The sequence below is a fragment of the Electrona antarctica genome, assembly GCF_951216825.1.
Source record: "Electrona antarctica genome assembly, chromosome: 3".
Taxonomy (NCBI): Eukaryota; Metazoa; Chordata; class Actinopteri; order Myctophiformes; family Myctophidae; genus Electrona; species Electrona antarctica.
In genome coordinates, this window is record NC_136808.1 from 14,432,910 (window position 1) to 14,456,916 (window position 24,007).

General features: G+C 40.8%; 1 protein-coding gene across 1 annotated transcript; it reads right to left on the reverse strand.

Annotated features, from left to right (window-relative positions):
- Positions 1–409: 409 nt before the first annotated feature.
- sec11a (SEC11 homolog A, signal peptidase complex subunit) lies at positions 410–16,943 on the reverse strand. The gene is made up of 6 exons (XM_079496943.1): positions 16,707–16,943; positions 13,713–13,822; positions 9,444–9,593; positions 8,723–8,842; positions 1,920–1,977; positions 410–850 (listed from the first exon to the last, which is right to left on the reverse strand). The coding sequence occupies exons 1-6, from the start codon at positions 16,755–16,757 to the stop codon at positions 800–802; spliced, it is 540 nt and encodes a 179-aa protein (XP_079353069.1). The 5' UTR covers positions 16,758–16,943; the 3' UTR covers positions 410–799.
- Between the last annotated feature and the right edge of the window lie 7,064 nt (positions 16,944–24,007).

Below are 24,007 nucleotides of genomic sequence, written 5' to 3' on the forward strand. Positions count from 1 at the left end.
GAACCAGAGTGGTGTGTAAAGAGAATGGCAGCAACCAAAGTCCAAAATACTACTTTCATTCACTGCATCAGTGAGTCACTGCATTAGTAGTCAATAATTGTAGATCTGCTATACTTTTGAATCCTGAAAAGTACATTTGGAGACATGTGAGATTTCCAGCTGACAATAGCGCAGACGTCACGCGTGAAAGTAGTTACAGTCCATCAATGTCTTAAAAAGAAATGTCTTAAAGAGAACCGCTGTTACTCGGCCTCGACACATATTGTAAGCCATTACCTTTGGTATAGGCAAACCGTTTCCACAATGTGGCTTGTGGCCTGACCGTTTCATTTTCCCATAGCTTTGTTTGATTGAATCTGCTGCCACTGATGCATTGTGGGTGTTTTAAGGAGTCAAATTGATACATACATTGGAGGGTAACAGATTCCATTTTTAATGTCACACTCATATTCACTTGTCATAAAATACTTCTTTTTCAAAGACAATGAATTAACAAGAAAATAACAGAAAAAAAGCAAAATTCAATAAACCATTAAGAATGTCATGTTCACATTCTGAGGAAAAATTACAAATAGATTGAACTGTAAATTTTGAATTTAACCTAGTTCCCTCACAAAAATACTTTTTTAAAGCTTGGATTTTTTTTGTTTCAAATGTAAACACCCTATTCCACATTTCTACAAAAAAGCCCAAACAAATGGTACAAAAAGCCGGTTGGTTTTGACGAAATCTAACATAACATCAGTTTGAAAAGGCATGGTTTGTTGTTTCCTGGACGTGTTTTAGGTAGATTGGAACCTCACTCCCGATGGACCAGCACGAAGAGACCCAGCATGAAGAGGACAGCATACTGCGGGGGAAACAGTACAAAACATGTTAGAGGCCCAGAGACTGTATGCCATTCACTTAGCTCTCCATAAAGGAGAGTTAGACTACATAAAATTAATTGAAAAGATTAAACTAGATCTTCAGAGATGGAATCTCTCACTTATGGGTTGTATCGAAACAATTAAAATGAACATACAACTATGTCTTTCTTTTTAAATTAGTTTTTAAATTAATTAAAGGTGAATTACTAGGCTAGTAATTCACCTAGGATGACACAAATTACTCTTCAGACCCAAACGAGATGGTGGGTTTGCCTCACCTAAATATATTAATTTATTACTGGACAGCAAACATTTGAATGATGAAGAAGTGGTGTCACTGCCCTGTTAGTCTAGTAGCCAGCCCATAGAGCCGCATTGTGAACCCGGACATGTTGAGTACACCAAGGTTTTATGTTAGAAATGTTTAGTATGGGTCCCCAGCATGTAGAAACTGCCGGATGCTAACTTGCATATGTTGAGCAATTTTTATAATTGGCATAATATGTGACCATACCAATTACAACCTATAGAAGGCAAAATATTCAAAATTTCATCATGCTTTATGTAGCATGTGACATGTCAAACTAGGTGGTTCTCATGATGCTGAATCCATTCCAAGCATTAGTTTTGCAAAAAAAACACTCATTGGGCTAAAAGCGGCCAATGCCGTCATCACAAATTGATGATGTCAGCACATTTGGGCATGGCCGTTTTAAGCCCAATGAGTGTTTTTTTTGCAAAACTAATGCTTGGAATGGATTCAGCATCATGAAAACCCCCTAGTTTGACACATCACATGCTAGATAAAGCATGATGAAATTTTGAATATTTTGCCTTCTATAGGTTGTTAATGGTATGGTCACATATTATGCCAATTATGAAAATTGCTCAACATATGCAAGTTAGCATCCGGCAGTTTCTACATGCTGGGGACTCATACTAAACATTTCTAACATAAAACGTTGGTGTACTCAACATGTCCGGGTTCACTTTTTGGCTACTAGACTATGTTGCTTTTGGGGGAAAAAAAGAAAAAAAAGAAAGACATACCTTGAATTTGGGGTAGTCATTCATTAGAATAGTAACAATTCCAATATATGGCACAAACCTAGAGATGAGGACATAAACAGAAAAGAACAACAATAATTACGTCAAACATTACGTCTTCTTCATTTTATTGCCATCATACAATCAGGGCTCGACGCTTAGCATTTTTCCAAGTAGCACGTGTGCGACTAAGTTGAAAATTCTAGTAGCACACAAATTATTTTAGGAGCACGATGAAAAGTTATCAAATAATGTGTTTTTTAGGGGCGCTAGCCCCTCCTATATACAGCTGTAGTCCCCACACGTCTCAATATCTGCCATTGACAATGAAAGGAGAAATTAGGTCAAAATTCCGCTAAATGACGTAAATTAAACATAAAAACATTAAACGCCATTGACATTGAAAGGACAATGTATGTCATATGTAAACGAGCAAATCAGCTAACCAATCACAGGCATTCTGATTGGCCAATATGAGATGATTCATGATGATGTATGATGATAAGAGCGCCCTCACTTCACACAGGTGTGATTTTTCTTTAATACAGTGATATGAGGTAGGGGGCGGGCAATATGAAAAAATATTATCACAATATCTTTCAGAAATGATCACAATATTGATATTCATCTGGATTTGTTTGTTTTTATATAATCTATATAATCAATTTGTTTTTATGCTGATAGTCTATTAGTTTTTTATGCAAATAGATAGAGGGATAGATGGATAGATAGATGGATAATCAATTCATTTTATGTTGCTCATGTATGGATGGATGGACAGACAGACTTTCTATCCGTTTTTATCCTGCTGTTCTATCGTGTGAGATTCGGTGCAGGGCACCGCAGGCTACTCGATGGTACTATTAGTATTGTAACATTCTCCTTGGCTTTGACTGCTTCAGTTCAGAGTTCAGACCATCGTACATATACACCTCGGCGTGGTGGAAGGAGGTAGTGGGGGGATCTTTGCCTTTTTTCCGTCGCTCGTTATGCAGGCTACTGACTAATATGTACCCAGCCAAGTCGGTCATTCGTATTATCATTTGCGCTGCGCACATGATTTTGTAAGCGAGGTGCTGAGCCAACGGCGTCAACTTTGGGAGTGCTTGAGGGCTTGGGCACCCCCTGAAAAATTAATAAGCCAAATAGCACCCACTGAGATATCCCCTCATTTTGTCACGTAATCAAGGGCTGAAGATCCCCTTCCCTGGTTTTTGGAGGTGGGTTGGCTTATTTCTCTCACACAATGTGGCAACACTGAAGTCAAAACAAAAACAAGACACGTAGGCACATTCCACACACCTTTAGGTGGAGGGTGCTTGGGCCACTGTCTGGGCGAACAGGTATTCATTCATTCAAATGCTAATAAGGTGGCTTTTATTTGTGCTACAATTCGGCGCCGCCGCCGACAAGACGCCTGCTGTCAAGGCCCTGGCGCCCGCCGACAAGATCACGATGCCCGCCGCCGCGGCCACTCCGGCCCCGCCCGCCGACAAGATCACGATGCCCGCCGCCGACAACGTAGCTGCCGAGGCGGACAGCACTGTCAGCGCCAACACAACGGCTCTTTTAAGAGCTAATAATTCTAAAAAAGAAAGGTGTCGTCCGCAGCAGCCAGCAGTCCGGGGGCGCAAATATCAACCCATCTGGAAAGAGACATTTACCTGGATCACGTACAACTCTACGAAAGACTGTGTGTTTTGTAGCCTTTGCTCTAAAGCTGTGGAGCTGGGTGCTCCACTACCATCGACATCAGCACGCGAACACGATACATTGAACGCGTTTACAAACAAAGGGTTTTCCTCCTGGTCGAAGGCCAAAGAGCGCTTCAAAAGGCACCAGAAATGTGACGTCCATCGAGCTGCTGCCCTAGCCATCAATAGCGTCAATAAAGGCGTGAATGTGCACTGTTTATTAGCAAACTGTAAATAAAGTACCAAACGAAAAAAACAAACAACTCGTTTATCATTGATCATGCTGAAATGTTGGAACAAGATGCTGAAACAATTTAATGTGTTTGTTGTGAACTGAAAGCGCACTGTGTTCAATAGCAAACTGTCAATAAAGTACCAAACGAAAACATCGTTTTTCCCCGCGTCGGGGGGGGGGGGGGGGTGGGGGGGGAGCACCCCCTGACGTTTTAAGAACCTTACGCCCCTGCTGAGCGATGGTTGTTTCACCCACGTTTGGTTAAAAGTTATCGAGTGATGTTTGAACATTAAACTTTCCAAATAACTTTAGTATTCAACGTGTCGGGGTCCTAGCAACTCCTGTGCTATCATGCTATCCTGCAGCTCCGCTGCTGACAGGGAAGAGAAGTACTGAGCAGATACACATGGAGGGGCGGGGCGGTGGGAGCAAAAGGGACAGATCTTCAAATGAACGCCGCATTGAGTCTCGACACGTTGTTAGCTTGTAGATCTGCTCTTTTTGGCGAACGACACCGCCGTACTATATAAATATAAATGTAGGTATAGAACCGCGACTATAGACTGTGCACTTGCTGTAGAGCCTTGTCTTTATCACGATTGAACGGTCAAATTCTGTAGTCGCACGGGTGCTACAAAGTGAATTTGACAACTCGCACGGTGATATTTTAACTCGCAAATGCGAGTACCTAGTCGCACTGTCGAGCCCTGCATACAATTAACCACTTAAGCCCTACATGTATACGTCTTATGTCATCACACTTAGTTTGAACAATTCAAATTCTCTTTCATCTTAAATAACTTTATATCTAAGGCTTGACTTTACCACCCAAATGGCTTAGGGTTATGATAGGATTTAAAAGCTTGCGTGTCATATCGTGATGCGCTGTGCTTGTACTAGATCTGCTATTTTCACTATATTTGAAATAGTGCTTAATTCATAATGTAAATTTCCCTTCTACTCCAGGACCTGGCTAAGATATGTATGCAATTCATTTAGCGGAGAATATCTCAACTGTTCTAGGCTAATATGAGCCCCGCAAACAACTTAGGAACTGTGAGAAATTCTCTATCCGGGGCGAAATACCCCAAAATGACCACAACCTTTTTAAATTAACCGCCAGTTAAAACCTCTATCTTCTAAACCGTTGGAGCTACAGATGTTCTGAGATGCTCAAAATGTTCAGAATACTCATGTTTGAATACTCAATATATTATGCACACAGCGGTCATCTTTCCATAAGTTAATGGCAGTGTAGCTCTGGTCCATAGTTCTAACGGCATTAGAGCTATGGACCAGAGCTAATGGCAGGGTGGGAACTAGCCACAATTTGCCATTGACCGCCCATACATCCAAACAGACAAAGTCCTATCTAATTGTATTAAATTATGTCAAACTGACCAACATTGCAGCTGTACAAAAAGCTTTAATTATCCTCTATCTGCAAAGTGTTTGTTTCATAAAAATCCATAGTAGACATGTTATGAGCTACTTTATGTCAAGAAATTCCTTGCAGGTGATTTTATTCTAAGTGTTGGAGTTTGGAAGCGCTCGTTGGATAATCACTCAACGGCCCATGCGTACCACCTGGTTTGAATTTGCACATAATGCAGGAGGCAGCAGGATGTTGCTTTACTGAAAGCGAGTGCTTCCAAACTCCAACACTTTAAAAAAAATCACCTTCAAGGAATTTCTTGACATAAAGTAGCTCATAACATGTCTACGGTGGATTTTTATGAAACTAACACTTTGTAGATAGTAAGAGGATCATTCAAGCTTTTCGTACACCTGTAATGTTGGCGAGTTTGACGTAATTTCATACAATTAGATAGGACTTTGTCTGTTTGCATGTATGGGCGGTCAATGGCAAATTGCGGCTAGTTTCCACCCTGCCATTAACTTGTGGAAAGATGACCGATGTGTGCATATGGTCTATTGAGTATTCAAACATGAGTATTCTGAACATTTTATGCACCTCAGGAAATCTGTCGCACAAACAGTTTAGAAGATAGAGCCATGTTTGAAGTAGCGGTCATTGCCAGGTATTTCGCCCCGGATAGAGAATTTCTCACTTACAGTTCCTAAATTGTTCGCAGCGGTCATATTAGCCAAGAACAGTTGAGATATTCTCCGCTAAATGAAGTGCATACATATCTTAGGTCCTGGAGTATTCCTATAGAAATATAGTGGAGTTATTATTGGAATATTTGGTTTACAATGTAGTGGAGTGAAAGTGAACTATCCCAAACTGCAAACACTCAAGTAATGTACAGAATAGATACTGTAATGTACTTAACACATTTTGTGCCCAAGACGTCTGTAGACGTCTTGGGTATTACCGCACGTGCAGAGCCCAAGACGTCTGTGGACGTCTTTGAAAAAAAAAATATATATATATATATATATATATATTTTATTATTTTAATAAAAAAAATCAAAACAATGATTTTTTTTTAATACGTGGTGCCAAAGTTAGTGTTTGCCATTGAGAATGCATTTGGCGTTTAAATTAAATAACTCAGAAACTATAAAACATTTCAAAGTAAAAAGTTCCAGCATGTGTCTCCACAGTCAGCTGAATTATAAAAAATGTGAATGGATTTTCTAGGTGAAAGTGATTTTTGGGCAGTTTTGCGTGGGCTCTCAATGTGTTAAGTGCAGTACTCAAGTAAATGTACTTTGTTACTGTCCACCCCTGCTGACCAGTATTCACTGAGGGGGGGTACATGACAAAAGGTCAAAGCAAATTCTCCCATCATGGACAGATGTTATCAGGGCTACACAGAAAGCACAACTTAATGTGTGTATGAATGGAGGGCAGGTGAACACAAGGTATGAAAAGGAACTGGGTCAGGGACAACTGGAAATTACTTTAGAGCATTTAGGACTTAGGTGAAGTGAAGCAGTCACTACTATATACAATGAAAGGTCAACAACAGCAGGGGTGTCAAAACATTTTGAAAATTCCCATAGCAATCACTGGTACTGCTATAGTGTTTATTCAATAACAACGCCACGTGCAGCGTCCACACTAAACGATAATGAATGAATTGCTTTTTTTTCTTTTTTGCATTTGTATAGCGCTTTTCCAAGTGCTCAAAGCGCTTTACAATGAATGGTTCATTCATTCATACATTGGGAGGTGAATGAAGCAGCGAACAGTCGACGCCAGCGTCCTCACTTCCCACATTCACACGTGAGTGTGTGTGAATGTGGGAAGTGTTATGAAGTGTCATAACATGTCACATGTCAAGCTCACACTGACCAACTCATTGGAGGCAATGTAGGGTTCAGTGTCTTGCCCAAGGACACTTCGACATGTGGACAGGAGGAGCCGGGATTCGAGCCGGGATTCGAACCACCGACCCACGGATCTTTGGACGATCTGCTCTACCTCCTGAGCCACAGCCGCCCAAATATACATTGGAACTAGTTAGTTTGATACAATTTAGGCATTTAGCAAACGCTCTTTGCGAGCAAGAACAAAACACGGTAATACATCAAATGCATAGAAATACTCATAAGTAATCAGTAGAATATCCATACAGTGAAACTATAAACACTAGGAATAGGATAGGATGCCAGATCAATAATGAGCTGGCATCTGTCTACATAACATAATATCTAAAATATATTTTTTTGCCTTTGTATAAGCCTGCAAGGTCGTTGAGGCCAGGGCAAGTGCTACGGCATGAGTCTACTCTGTGGTTCATTCCATAGGTTGGCAGCCAGAATGAAGAAGAGTATGGGACGTGTGGAGCATTGTCCCGGATGATACTATTAAAGCTGTGTCGATGTGTTTCACCAGAGGTGTAAGATTCATCTTTTAGTTGCACTGGCATAAAGTCCACTAACCAAAATATTGTTGCAACAAATATGTTTCACTTGTGAAAAGCACCAGTCTATGATGCAGTGTTTATTGCCGTTGGAAAATACATGTAACTAGAAAAAGGTCTCCACCAGGAGGATAGGAGTGTGTGATGTTTGGTAAAATGTTTAGGAGTAATATAAACATGTTTTGTGTGTGTGTGTGTGTGTGTGTGTGTGTGTGTGTGTGTGTGTGTGTGTGTGTGTGTGTGTGTGTGTGTGACACGGCTTGGCCTGTTGTAGCGCCACCATGAGGCTGATTTGAAAACTGTCAAGTGGCATTTCTTCCTCAGCCTAGTGGGAATATGCATGCACAGTTTCAGTGCAATCGGACGCTGCGTTGAGTAGTTGTGGCGATTTGTACAAAACGGGTACAAAAAAAACATACTCTCTCCCCATGCCTTCGGCCTGGTGGAGACAAACAGCCATGCTGATCAGTATGGGACATGGTTGTAGCATACTGTAGTTTAAATCATGATAAGGTTGTTTGGGTATGTTGTTCTGTGTGAGCACTCTTCATCTGCATTGTGATTATCCTCACCAGGCCGGAGCGGCAAGGGATTGTGTTTTCACTCCTGTTAGTCTAAACCAATCCGCGTGGAACTTTGCACGAACAGTCCCAGTGGGACAACTTGGACAAGGAAGTCCTCAACCCAATTCTTTTCATAGTTCCACCATTTATTAAGTTTCAACAGCACAACATTTAGAGTCTGAATGTTGCAAAAACATGTTTTGCTACTACTCTTGTCCAAACCTCACACAAGATTTTATTTAATTCCAATTGGCTTCCAAAGTTTGCAGAAGCGGCCCATTTTGCCCAAAATACCATAAATCATGACATGAACTGGATATTGCCCTAAAACATGTGCCAGGGTAGACATAGTCCATTTGTACACTGTCAGAGTTATGAGAGGTTCGTGGCCTAATGCATACCAAACTGGGGGAACCTTGAAATTAAAAGGTTTACAAAGAACTGCTGAATTGTGGTTGTGTGGTTAAGAATGACCTACCCCCGGGCTCTCCCAACCACGTCTTTCTTCTCCAGCCAGTGTTGTCCCGGTTTGTACAGTCCTCTGTCATCCACCGCGTTGTTGTCCCCTTTGGTCAAGAATTTAATGTCTCCATTTTCCCTGTAGATAAAGAACAGTGGCAGTTTTACACCTCACAGCAGACCCCGGCTTTCCCTTTTAACACAATCAGTGCCGGAAGTCCTTCAAAATAGGAGCTCTGGGGTGCCGGAACAACATGGCCGCTTTTACTCGGAAAGCCATGACCCGGAAACAATCTACTAAAAAAAGTTCACTTTACATAGCTGGCTTTCATTGCGATCGTTTTAGTTTATACGATATGTGATCCAAAAAGCGTTCATATTTTGCGGGAGAGACGGATGAGGAGCAGAAATGAAGCGCCAGTATATTGATCCGTTCAACACCACGGAAAGCGCCCTGGATTAGGAGAGACGAGTCATTCTTTCCGCCGCGCTAACGGCTAACTCAATGATAAGCTAACATGGGGACAGAGCGGAGCATACGGTAGCCGAGAGGTGAACTGACAAATTAAAAAAAAGGGAAAAATTCAGATATATCGGTTTTGTCTATGTATTGGCAATTATTTGACTTTTTACGACATCTGTATGTGCAAATATACAGCCAATATGTCCTGATTTAATGCTTTCATTTTAAAGTTTTTATTTAAAAGCCTTGTGAGCTTGAAGTAGAGTGGAGTACATACTTTTCGTGAATCTTCAGAACTCTGTGTACTATGGGGATCTCCCGGCCCTCTATCCTGAACACTACGATCTCTCCCACCCTGATGGGGTCCTCTACCCTGTTGGTCAGAAACAGCAGGTCTCCTCTGTGGAATGCTGGCTCCATACTCCCACTGGAAAACACAGTCAGCAATAGGGGTGCAACAATTAATCCAATGAATTGATCATAAACAAATATCAATAATCGATCATTTAATAAAATAATTGATGAATAAGCCATTCCTATGTTGGGCATGTAATTACAGTACATCATTCACACCCCGAAGAAGGCATTTTGTTGACGAAACGTTGGTTTCATAATTAAAGTTTTTTTGCATCGTGACTACGAGCTATATGACCTCTTTCTTTTTTTCAAGTCTTGTCTCCCGTGGTCAGATCCTCCTCACTATTGGTGTGCGCTCCTACCTCTTTTGTTTGGGCATGTAATTACAGGCAAACAGATTTCTTTGTGAAAATAGCTGATCTACAAGCTTGTAGATGTGCAATTATAAAACAAAGAAAGTGACACCATTGTGTGATTAAGTAGTTCACCTGAAAATTGACTCATTTTCTAGTATCAATTACTCACCCCATGAAGCCTTGAATTCATGGAGATTTGTTTTTGGTCGCATTCCTGAGCCAATAATTTGGAGTCTCATACTGACCAGACACCCCTTCATCAAATTATTAGGGTATTGGATAATTATTGCAGGTCTTCTATTCTCTGCGTCAGACACTGTCGCTCATCAAAGTATTAATCAAGCGGACATGGACACAAAGATCAGAGACGTAAACCACTGCCTATCCTTTACATGATATTTGTAAGTAGGTCTGTCACATTTCGATCCCCAGCTCTCCCTGGGTTTGTTGATTATGTGTGTCCTTAAGCAAAGGTGCTCCATAAATGCACCATTTAACTTCAGTGTTAAATTGGCCATTTTTTTCCAAAATGTTAAAAAATAAATTTAAAAAAGGAATTAATTTGGATAATACTAGTGGTTCTCAAATGTTTCATTTGCAATGACCACCTTAACTCAGAGTTTACATTTGTACACTCTCAGAGTTACAGACCTGTTATGGTCATTCAGGGCTAGCTCTGTGTTTCCGGTAAAATTATTGTCCACTCATTTTATATTTCCGTGGCAAAAAAATGGAATCTAGACTAAAATGTCCATATAACGTTTTCACTTGTTTAATCCCAACGGGATTCGTTTAAGGTTTGGACTTTATTCCAATAGGAAAATTCCTATTTGTTTGCACTTGCAAAAAAAAAGGTTTCAGAGGGGGGAAAAAAAACTTGTTTTTTTTTTAGGCAAAATTGCGCAGCCTCAATACACACACACACACACACACACACACGCACACACACACACGCACACGCACACAGTATATATACTGTATATAAAAAATCATGTCATGTATGTGTAGCTACCTAAAACCGGATCCATTAGATTTCCCTGGGACCCACATGAATGACCGTCCAGGGACCCATTACAATTGAATGGTTCAACATCATTGATGAAACGCACATAGTAAAATGCTTTGGACAAAGGCTAGATAAATATACCATTTTATTTAATAGACTGTATTGAAAGGAGCTGGAAGAAATAAGGGAAAGAAATTGAGGTAATGCACTTGCACATAGTAAAGTGCTTTGGAGAAAGGCTAGACATTCATGCACCATTTTATTTAATCATCAACTGTATGAAAGGAGATGGAGAAAATTTACAGAAATGTCATATTTCCATGATCATTATTTCTGTGCGTATTCCACACTGTTCACTTTCAAGCTGCCGTTGGTATTTGAGGCATTTGGCCAAAAAGGAAATGCGCAAATGGGTCAGGAAACACTTGCGGAAAAGGTTTTTAATTAGAAAGCATTGAACTTATTATCTCCATTGTGTATTATGTGGTGGCTGGTGGTGTAGGTGGAAGAGGGTGAGCAAGCTATTTGTGTATATCTGTATATCTGTGTGTATCTGTGTACTGCATGTTTTGTGTATTTGTGAACAATATGCTTTTCTGTATTTTGTATGGTTTTGGGTCCCTCTTGAAAATGAGATGATGCATCTCAAGAGGCTGTCCCTTCAATAAAAATCTGAAAATCTGAACCCGCATTATATCGCTTTTGAACAGTTGGAAAATAAAATTAAAAAAGCGATGAGGCTGGAGTTAACGGTGGGTGGATGGCTAGGGAGGGAGTGATGATGTTGTGGATATAAGGTCCCATTCACTACCCGATAAATAATTGTCTGTGTTCAAACTTTTTTAATATCATTTAGATATTTATCTGGATCGTGATCACTATACTTTATGGATGCATGATTATGCAAGGGAGGGGGGCCAGCGGCCACCCACTGATCCAACACACACGATTATGTCCATATAGAATCTTCCCCGCCAATTAAGGATGTTTTAAAACTTTTATATAACGTGCCTGGCCCTGCATGGTCCCTGCAGGCTATACGATCCATGCATGCTTCATCTATTCTTATATTCATTGATGAAACACAAGTTAAACAACTGTTTTACCACTGCAATCAATCAATCTATAAACGTTATGCTCCAATCGAGTCCCGACGTAGGCTACATGCGCCCCGAATATATACAAGTTCAACTCAAGCCTGGATTGTTTTTCGTCGCACGTTGGTGTCGCGCAGATAACAATATACGATGTACAACATCACAAGTACGTGGATGAGATGCGTTGAATCAGTTCTGACACAATGTACCGTGGTAAGAAGCACAAATCAGGCAACAGTAAGCTATAGGGCGGTGTGTTGTGTTTGCGAGGAGCAGCAGAGGGCGGGGGGTGGACTGTCGGGAAAAAAACATCTTTATTATAGGCTATTATTAGTGTGGTACCAGACTATTGTCATTGTAACACTTAATTTTTTCCACTTATTATACCTTATTATACCTTATGCACTACTCCTCCCACAGTTTTGGCAGCACGCACTTGAGCCATATCTCAAATTGACCGGCTTCATCGGGAATGGTGTGCTCATTGCTAAGAGAAATATTGTATAGTTTAATTGATATTAATTTATTTGTGCATTAAATTTCCCCATTGACATGAATGGGAAAATGCAAAAAATCACGTTCAAGTATTTTTTCCTCGGAGACTGTAAGCACTATAGTTACAAAACTTGGAGGGTAGGTTCATAATAATTACTAAAATTAATTAACTTATGTTATCGGTCGGCCTCATGGTGGCGCTATAACAGCCCACTTTACCTTTTGGCTTATAACTCTTGAACCGTAGGTCGTAAAATCAAAATTTAGAATTTTCTTCAAAACACACTTATTTTCTAAACCTACAGATTTTGTCCGAATCTCACAGAAATCGGTACACATGATCTCTGGACCTATCGGACTGCGTTTAATTTCTTTTCCAGATTTTTAGAATTTTTTGTCCGTATCGTTCGGCCTTAATCGTCGTCCGAAGTTAGTGGGAGGGACCTATTTTACAAAAAATGCCACAAATCACGAACGGAATGTACAATCCATCCCAAATTTTAATCACATGTCGCGGGTGGTTTACTCAAGCAAAAGCCAAAAGCGATTTCCTTTTTCATCCATAGGGGCCCCACAAATGCGAAAAATGTAACAGTTTCTTGTAGAAAAATGATTTTTGGGGGGATAAATCCCCATGATCGCAGGGGTGACGTGACATTGTAATTGGCTGGCAATATTAGTGGGAGGGGCATATGTAAGCCACTGCGGCAACCACACTTTGCAATTTTTTTAAATTGCGACCTTTCTAGTTTAATGTGTTTGGCTTATAGTTGAATGTTCCTTAAATAGAAAGTCAGGAAATTACTTTAAAGGACCACTTCTCAACTTACCTTCATGTAATTGGTCATTACTAATTTTCATGATAAAAATACCACACATTTTATCTACTCGGTCTGTGTCTCATAGGAGGGCTGTGGGCAGTTCAGAAACCCGTCCAGCAGTGACATCATCGTTAGGCAGATTTCTTTTTAAACAATATTTTTTTTAAATACATTTTAGATTTTTATGATCGTGACAACAGTGTTTTGGCTACATCTAGCTGCTTCGGCCACATCCGGGATAACATCCGGTCCGTCTGTAAAAGTGCTCCGCTGCTATAAATCGCTGGGCGCTATGATTTAATGGATTAAATAACCCTGGGCGTTCGAGGTGTTAAATACGTTTTTCAGAAAATTGTTATGATTTAGAAGACATTTTTAGAATCGGCCTCTGGTCTTAATGGGTAAAATAAGTACCTGAGAACAACAACGATTGGACTCTCACTGCCAGTGACAACCATCAATCCCTTCCAGATCATCAATGCTGAAGACACGATCATACCAAAGTTCAACACCTGGTAGTACAGCTGAACACAAAAACAAATGCACACAAGTTAAACACCTGGTAGTATTAGTCACTTGACGACTAATTAGCATCATACAAATAATTATGATAATTGAGGATTTGATTGTGTTTTGGCATTGAACATTGTAACATTAAAATATGAATAAAAATGACATTTCCAATCGTCTAATTGCGATTAGGTGATTGTGACAGTACAGCTGAACACAAAAAACAAACACGTTTTTTTTAACTGATATTTCTTCAAACCCATTGAGCTGTGGAAAGCATGTGTACCCTGGCAGGAGGCCTCTGCTGCACACTGGTAAAACATTAACTGTCGTGCGAGGGGTCCAACTTTACCAAAAATAAACTAAACCACTTCGCTAATCACCGAATGTGAAGCCTCTCAGCACCCCAGCTTCTCTGTATAATATAACATATTTTATTTAAAGCGCCCTCTACAGAGCTGGTCAATGGGTATTAATTTGTGTTGATCAGATCTGTAGAGGGCACTCTAAATAAAAAATGTTGTTTTCTTGTATGCCCCAAAAGTATATTATACAGAGAAGATGGGGGCCTGAGAGGCTTTGTTTCGGTGATTAGCAAAGTGGTTTAGTTTTTTTGGTAAAGTTGGACCCCTCGCATGGAAGTGGAAATTTTACCCGTGAGCAGCAGAGGCTTCCCTGGCAGGGCGTTAGTGAGAACTCGCTAACGCACTGGACCAGGGCTACCTAAACCCTAGCCCCTTTCAGGACCCTTGGTTACCTTTTCTGAATTTTGGACGGCGGTACCCTAGGGTCCCTTACAAGTTAATCCACTTTCCAAGAGACACAGCTAGAGACACAGCTGTTTGTTCACGGAGATCCGCGTGGTCGCTTGAGTGTTGATGAGATGTTTCAAAGATGCATAAAGTTTCAGTAGGAGACCGCGGAAACGTGTGCATTTTTTCACCCAGTGTCAATTATCTAATGTAATCCTGGGCGCTACACTTCCTCTGCCAACCTGGGGGGGCAGCGGACTGACCTCATATTTCCTTCTATGCAGCATGAGGAGTCCAAGCTGCTTTTTTTCCACCTGACAGGGGAGTTTCCCCGGCCATACAGCGCGTAGAAGGAACACGTTATTCCGACCAGCTCCTTTCCCCTCCATCAGGCGCCCCGGCTGACCAGGGGGAGGTAGTTTAGAGACCAGGATTACTGCATGTGTTTGTGAGGGTACCTACCCTAGGGGACACGGGGAGAACATGCAAACTCCACACTCAAGCGACCCCACGGGTCTCCGTGAACAGACAGTGGTACAGCTGCATCTCTTGGAGTGGATTAACTTGTGCGGGAGTCACCCTAGGGTACCGCCATCCAAAATTCAGAAAAGGTAACCGAGGGTCCGGAAAGGAGCTACCTAAAACCAAGGTAAGTGGGGAACTAGCTCTGGTCCCTAGCCCTTTGCTGCCGTTGCATTAAGGCTCTGCCACTCTTTGCTTCTAGCCCTCGCATGAAATGCAGACTAGCCTCTCCTCTCTGTAGCAGAAATATAAAAAACGTTTTACCTACTCACCAATACAAAGGCGGTTTGTGTAATTAGAAAGCCTACTTTCCTTTGTTTTTCCATCGGGAAAAAAAAGACTTTTAGTTACTCCACTGTGCCCTCTACCGATATTGCCAAGAGAAAAAGATTTTCCTTCCGGAGAAAGAAAAATCACACCCGTGTGAACCGAGTGGTGCAACTCCCCTCTCCCCCCCACCCCCCCTCTCTCTCTCATTAGCAGGCAACAGAATTCCTGTTCTGAATTCCTGTTCTGTTCTTTGACTATATAGAAGTGTCTATTTGTACGTCTCTAAATGTTTTGATGAATTGAACAAGGTGGACCCTCTTGTAAACAAGTTAATGGTTAATTGGGTCGTCCACTCACAGTTAACAGTCTTTGTATTGAGTTTGTGCTTGAAATGTACTGTAATTCTGCAAACTTAATAAATATTTCAATCAATCAATCAAATCAATCAATCAAACAGTGCAGCACTATCTCTCTTTGTTTCTGGCACAACAGCACCACTTTTGCCCCTACTGGTACTCATAGTAACAGTCACAAATACATACTGTTAACACGGACATTGCTGTTCCTTGGAGTGGTTGAACCACTCAAAAACCCCTTTCTAGCCAAAAAGTAATAGATTTAATAATAATGAAAGAAACATGGTCAATAAATAAATTACATTTTATCAGATCAGTGAGCATTCTATTTCTTCAGGATATGTGAAGCAAATAGATGTAATAATAATCATCATCAAAATCATAACTCAACCAAAGTGCTATTTAGCATGTAGCAACAAGTGAATTTGAATCAAACATATTTAAAAAATAATCATCACCATAAGTCATGAATAAAACATGACCATCCATCACTCATCCTCTGACTACACCCCTTTGACTGACAGCAACACTAGAGAACACCATCAATGCTGCACACATTTAAAAAAAAATCCTAATATAATTTATACATTGATAACTTTGAGAGCGGTACAAATGTAACCAAATGGACCCGGGCGGTACATTTGGTTACATTTGCAACCGCACAGAGTTACATTACCATCACTTTGAGTGATCATTTGTTCATTTCTCAATCAATGTATGGCATTCATTGAGAAAAAACAGCTACTAGGCTACCTACATATTCATGATTCACCATCAAACCCAGGCAGCTAAAAAACAAAATAATACATACCGGTACATCATTTAAAATGAACAGATACTGAATAAATAAGCGACCATGAAGTGCAACGTGTTATTATAGGAGGAGGGAAGATGCCGTTAGCTTTGGTTAGCTAGTTCGCTAGGTTCCAGGCTGTGACCATAGAAGGAAGCAAGAGGAAAAAATAAATAACAGTTTTTACAGGTTTAAAATGACCTACCTGCCGCTTGTTCATGCGACGGACATCGTCGAGGAAGTCTAAAGACAACATGCTGGCGGTTATGGGGATGTATTTATATACAGTATATGTACAAAATCACATGAAAACGGTTAAAGTGTTCAACATATGGATGCAGTACTACAGACAACTTGCATCCAAATCTTCCGGGTTGCGCTGAGCAGGAAGTCCCGCCTACCGCCGCTAACGGCTTTGTCGAATGTTGAGGTGTCACTTCTGGATACGGTGCGCACTGCGCAGTGGACTGTGTGGACAGTATAACTGACTAGTACTAAAGTAGTCTACTGTTTTGAGGCAGAGGCACGTTTCCATTTTGTTTTTGATATAATATATAATAACGTATATAGTCTACTGGAAATTCCATGAACCCAGATTAAATGTAAACTTTTATGGATGAAATTCAGCTTGGTTGCTAAAAGTTGCACATTGAGCAATTTGAGTTATTAGTAGGGGTGCACCGTGCACGATTATGAAATTATGACCGATATCCGATCTCCGATTATTTGCAGGGTCATATCTGCTGATACCGATTCTGACTGGAAACCAGCCTAGGCCCTATAGGGGCTCCGGGCTTGGCCCAAAGCCTGTTAATAAAGTATTCAATCAATCAATAAATAGCCTATACTCTTTTCCAAGTGTCTGTTTTCACAACTGATTGACTGAATTTAGATTTTATTTAAATGTTTGACTTTATTTTTCTGGTTTAAACCGATTATATAATCTGTATTATTTTGAGACCGTTCCGATACCGATCTGGCTGTCTCAAGGAGTGTTTTTGTGCAAAACTAATGCTTGGAATGGATTCAGAATCATGAAAACCCCCTAGTTCCATATGTCACATGCTACTTAAAGAATGATTCAATTTGAACTTGTTTGCCTTATACAGATTGATTTAGTATTGTTTTATTATTATTATTCAGCACAGTATAAAAACAATACAGTGAACATATAAATATAAGAAGGGTAAAGTGCTAGGCTGAGGCAAAAAAGCCCAGGCAAGGGGCTTATACGAGGCCTCTACCTATGTAAAACACAATGAAACATTGTACAAGAAATATAGAATATCCAGAATACATGATTGCAGTATATAAAACAAGAACAAAACAACAAAACAACAACAACATGATTAGAATACTTGGTTATCTACCGTTCATGATTGTACTGTAGCATACTGTACGTGCTGTACCGTGCTGCAGTGCCCTGTGTATGTGTGTGCGCACGTGCGTGTGTGTATGTGTGTGTGTGCATTGAAAAGGGGAGGTGCCGGGGAATGGGGAACTAGAAAAAGTATTTACATGGCAAAGGAAATTAAAGTGGCTGGAACAATACTTTGAAAATAAAGTTGCAGGTTTGGTATGTATTTAAATTAAAGATTGGTAAAATATTGAGTTGTTTGAAGAGGGGCAGAATGAGCAGACCAATCACTGTATGTGGCAATCCTGCAGAATCTTTTTTGTGTGGAGTTTGTGAAGATGTGTATTATAAGTAGCTCCCCAAATGATATTGTAATATATAAGATATGGATAAATTAAGCTATAATAAAGAGTTGGGAGACAATTTTGATTAACCAGACTACGGCATTTGCCAATAATGCCAATAGATTGATTGATTGATTGATTGATTGATTGATTGATTGATTGATTGATTGATTGATTGATTGATTGGAATATGTATTAAGTTTGCAGAATTACAGTACATTTCAAGCACAACTCAATACAAAGACTGTTAACTGTGAGTGGACGACCCAATAAAGCATTACACTTGTGAGATGAGAGATGAGATGAGATTAAATGTATTGTCAAAGTACAGTACAAGTACAGCACAGCGAAAAGTATTTTCGCATCTCACCAAAGTGCAAACATGTCAGTAAGGAGGAGGATACATTAATTACAGTAGTACAGTAGTAACAGTAGATGGGCTGAGCAGTAGTCATTTAAATAAATAAATAAATATAATAGGATAGAGAAGGAAAAAGCATGATCTGTCCATATTGCACGTAGCCCTTATTGCACGTGGCCCAATGCACAAGTGCTAAACTAAGGTCCAGAGACCATATTCCACAAAGTCCAATGGCCATATCGCACGAGTCCACATACTATAGTGCTATAGACTAGGATGTGTCCAGAGTCTCGGATACGACAGGGATGGTGGATGGGTTGGGGGGAGGGGGGGCTGACACTAGAGGGGGGAGAGGAGTGGATGAGGAGTTTAGGTAGATGACAGTGGAGGGGAAGAAGCTGTTCCTAAGTCTGCTGGACTTGGAACCGAGGTTCCTAAAACGTCTCCCAGAGGGGAGGAGGGCAAACAGACTGTGGTTGGGGTGAGAGGGGTCTTTTATGATATTATGAGCCTTCCTCTGGCACCGACTGTCATAGATGGACTTAATGACAGGGAGAGATGTTCCGGTGATGCGTTGGGCAGTTTTCACCACCCTCTGCAGTGCCTTCCGGTCAGAGGCTGTACAGTTTCCGTACCAGACCGTGGTGCAGTACGTGAGGATGCTCTCGATGGCACAGCGGTAGAAATTCCCCAGTATCTGAGGAGATAGATGTTCTTTCCTAGACGCTGGTGGGCCTTCTTGACCAGAGACGCGGTGTTGAGGGTCCAGGAGAGGTCCTCAGAGACCCCAAGGAATCTGTAGATGGGGACCCGTTCGACCCGTTCGACCTTGTTTACAAGAGGGTCCACCTTGTTCAATTCATCAAAAGGTATAGGACAGGTAGGCTATAGGATGTTAATGGTATGGTCACATATTATATTATTCTAATAAATATTACACAGATCTGTGTACAACTTTGTATGCACACTCCCCAGAGGCCAAGGAAAAGTTTTGCCCTGTATTTTTCACATCTGCTCTTTATAGCACGCGCCACTAGGAGGCCGACTTATGCAAAACATAACACAACACTGTCTGATTGCGGTGAAACTGCAAGCAAATTCCCAGTAGGCTGAGGAAGAAATGCCACTTGACATTTTTCAAAAAACGCTCCTATCCTGTGGAGACCTGTGTCCCGAGGGGCACTTTTTCTAGTTTGCACTCTGTCCGTACGTGAGTGTCCGTCCGTCCATCCGTCTGTCCGTGTATAGCTAATCTCCGGCACCGTTGGCCCAGGCGATGCCAAACTCTGCTCTGCACACACACTCCCTGTGTCTATTTGAAGTCGGTGGGGCGAACGCATTTATAGACAAATGCACTCCCTAGTTTCTTTTTTTCCTTTTCTTTTCTTTTCTTTTCTTTTCTTTTCTTTTCTTTTCTTTTCTTTTCTTTTCTTTCTTTTCTTTTCTTTTCTTTTCTTTTCTTTTCTTTTCTTTTTTGGATTTTCCAATAGTTGTTGTAAACGTATGCCATTCTAGAACATTTTTTATTTCATCATTGCATGGTTCATACATTTTAACATGATTGGGTGTGTGTAAACCTTGCAACATGCAGTGATGTAGTCAAGTCATGTTTCTTTTTATAGCATATTTCAATAACAGCAGTTGACTGGAATTGCTTTCCAATAGATGAAAACAGACCATATTCCATATTCCAAAAAAGTTAGTTAGTTAGTTAGTTAGTTTCATGTATTGTCCACGTGTGGAAATTTGTCTTCGGTCTCATCAACAGTAAAAAAACAAACAGTTACAACAACAGCAACAACACTTACACAATTATTTTCCCATGGCAAAAGACATGGTATCATTTAGTGCCTTAATGGCATTTGGGATGAAGGAATTTAAAAAAATGTTACGGTTAGCTTTTGGTACTTTGTATCGTCTACCAGAGGGAAGTACAGTAGTTCAAACTCCATGCAGAGTGGATGAGAGGGGTCATTTGCTATCTTGACAGCTTTTTTTCCCGAATTAAGTACTTCCTTGTAGATACAACTTAATTGTTTCTGTCTCTTCCCAATGATTTTTGAGGCTAGGTTCACTATTCGCTGCAGCTTGCTTCTTCCTTTTACATTAAGATTGCCATACCACATTGCCATGTTAAAAGTCAAGATTCCCTCTATCAGGTTCTTATACGGTTTCCATGATATGCTTGCTCACTCTAAAGGAGTTGAGCCTGCGGTGGAGGCGCTGGTTACAAGTTTTAAAAATCTGGTCAGTATTTTCACTGAAATTGAGTTTGCTGTCAATATATGTGCCTAAGTATTTAAAATTGTCTACTACCTCCACTATTTGTCCACTAATTGTAATGGACTGCAGGTTCCTTTTCATGAATGACAAGTAATTTTGTTTTTGTCACATTGAAGAGATGACACATGTACTCTGTATGCTTCCTCCCCCGCTGTGTTCTTCGGTAAGGCAACCAGGGCCATATCATCTGCATATTTGAACAAATGAAACAAACAGGCTGATAGTTGCATCATAGCTAGAGTCTAATTTCCTGTAGAAGTGCATTGACAGAGTAATTGATAAGCTAATCAGCAACTGCGCAACTACCACCAGCTAGAAATATTTACACAGCCATGATGAGTAAACAGCAAATTAATTTTACTGCCACATCTGTTCCCTCCACCCTTTAAAAAGTAAGTTATCATCTCTGGTTTACAGTAGGCCTATGTGTGGAATAATCTGCCCGGACACACAGCTTCCTGAACTGTGTTGTATTTCCCCTATCATAGAATGACTTTGCATTGTTTGTTTGGTTCACCTAGGATATGGTGATAATTAGATAGATAATAAGAAACCTTCTAAGAAACCAGAAGCCATTGTTTTGAGTGTGTTTTTGTTTCTGCTCAGAATAGCTGGGCAGATAACATGCAAATTACAGGTGAATCGTTCACTTGCGGATACAAGCACCAAAATTGGTACACATACTCCTTAGGGATTGCTCTTTTGATAAAACCATTGTGCCAAATAAAATTTCAATATGGCGGCCATTTTTCAAGATGGCCGCCATTTAATATACAGTAATATTGCATTTCGCAATAAATTCCCATAGACTTGTCCTATTTGAATGATCTTGGTGTCAAATCATACATTGTTCACTATGTAGAATCCACATTTGGACCCATGGACTTACTCACTGGCTTCCTTGTACAATATATCAGTCCCGGAATCCTAATATTCTGCTAAATTAGAGGTTTGTGTTATGCCTGACTCGGGTAAAATGGATGGTAGTGTATAACTTAATATTGTTAGAGGTTTAGTGTGTGTATGTGTGTGTGTGTGTGTGTGTGTGTGTGTGTGTGTGTGTGTGTGTGTGTGTGTGTGTGTGTGTGTGTGTGTGTGTGTGTGTGTGGTGGTGTGTGTGTGGGGGGGGGTCAATGTAGTAGCTCAACAGAGCGGATGTCAACATACAGCCAGGGCACACTGGTGGCACCGCTCCTGTGAAACTCAGCATGGGGTTCAGTATCAGCTGAGTAATTTGTTTGGTGTAGCTAAATAATGACTTCAGTGTCCCAAATGTTGTCTAATAAGCCCTGCATCTTTTAGCTGTGTAGTAGTGTACCATGTATGATGTTCAGTTAGACAACCGTGCCTGAATTGACAGGGTACCAGCACAGGAGAGCCGAGCCAATGGTAAGGGGGCTATACATGACTTATTCATGGTCTTACCAACATGGTGTACAGATCGCACAGGACTTAAATGATACTGGATGAACGATCAGGCTAGGTGTAGATCAGATATTTTATTGTCAAACCTAGTCGTATCCCATACCTTATTGTGCATGATGGCGGTAAAAGGATAATCCCTCTGCCTTGATTCACTGAATACAGATAATGGTCATATACTGTGATACCTTGATTACCATTCACCAAGATTGCAAATATAGATCCAGGACCGTCTAAATTCAAGACTGACTGGAGCAAGTGTTGTCTTTGCAAATAGAAGAATAGTAAAGAGCTCTCATCACCACATGCAAGACAATCACAACATGATGGCTACACTATGATTGCAACTAATATTCCCCTCTTTCACACAATGAATGAGATGCATATTAATACAATGTATCCAGACAGACTTGATGATGGTGGTGGCATTGAAGAAAATCTGAGGAGGAACAAGGCGCAATATCACAAAAGTTGTTGCATTACGAAACTGGAGAGTGAGAATCACAAAACTAAAAGCAGAGTGCACTCAGCCAGTGGAATGCAGCTGGGTGTTGATGCATCTGCTGTCAACTCCACAAGACTGAAGGAAAAACTGCTGTCAGAAATACCTGAGTTGGAGGCTCACAAGCAGGTAAGCCTAGGGATGTTCTTTTGGCTTTCCTTGGCTTGTCAGAAGCCTCTGACTCTTATAGTGAAGCTATTGTCCTTAGCAAAGCAGCTAACATCTTGTGAAGACATATATGCTGGACCACAAGTCCCTCCAAATCAGGTATTTCTTACAGCAGTTTTTCATTCAGTCTTGTGGAGTTGACAGCAGGTGCATCAACACCCAGCTGTTCCAGGCACTGGGCGTACAGGTGAACTATGTCTGCAAGTCGGAGGACTGAAGGACCCTCACCAGATCTGATGGTCTCCACTAGATATGTGACTAGCTCTGAGAATTCCTGTAGGTGGGCAACTGGGCATCCTCTTCGGTTGAATGTTCCTCTTCCAGTCTCTTTGTGGTTGTGAGGTACGACCTCTCTCTATTGTACAGGTCTGCCAAGCATGCAGCATGCAGGTATTGGAGCAATAACATCTCCACCACTGAGTCTTGCAAGAAGTTTTCCGTCATTTAAAGTTTGGGCACATTCATTAACTCTCTTATTGAGATTCATCGTCATAGCTTTCTTGTGAGTTCAGAGTATGCGTCACATCTGAAACATCTTTGGCTTTTAATGCTGGTTCTACTCCACTTGGTCTGGCATTCCACTGGGTGATCACTCTCTGCTTTTCGTTTTGTGGTTCTCACTCTCTCCAGTTTCGTGTTGTTGAACATAATGCGACAACCTTCGTGATATTGCGCCTTGTTCCTCCTCAGAGTTTATTCAATGTCACCACCAGGGGAATTAGTTGTTGTTGTGATTGTCTTGCATGTGGTGATGAGAGCTCATACTATTCTTCTCTTTGCAAAGACAACACTTGCTCCAGTCAGTCTTGAATTTAGGCGGTCCTGGGTCCATATTAGACATCTTGGTGAATGGTAATCAAGGTATCACAGTATGATCATTATCTGTATTCAGTGAAGAGGGATTATCCTTTTACCGCCATCATGCACAATAAGGTATGGGATACGACTAGGTTCGACAATAAAATCTACACCTAGCCCATCCAGTATAATTTAAGTCCCGTGCGATCTGTACACCATGTTGGTAAGACCATGAATAAGTCATGTATAGCCCCCTTACCATTGGCTCGGC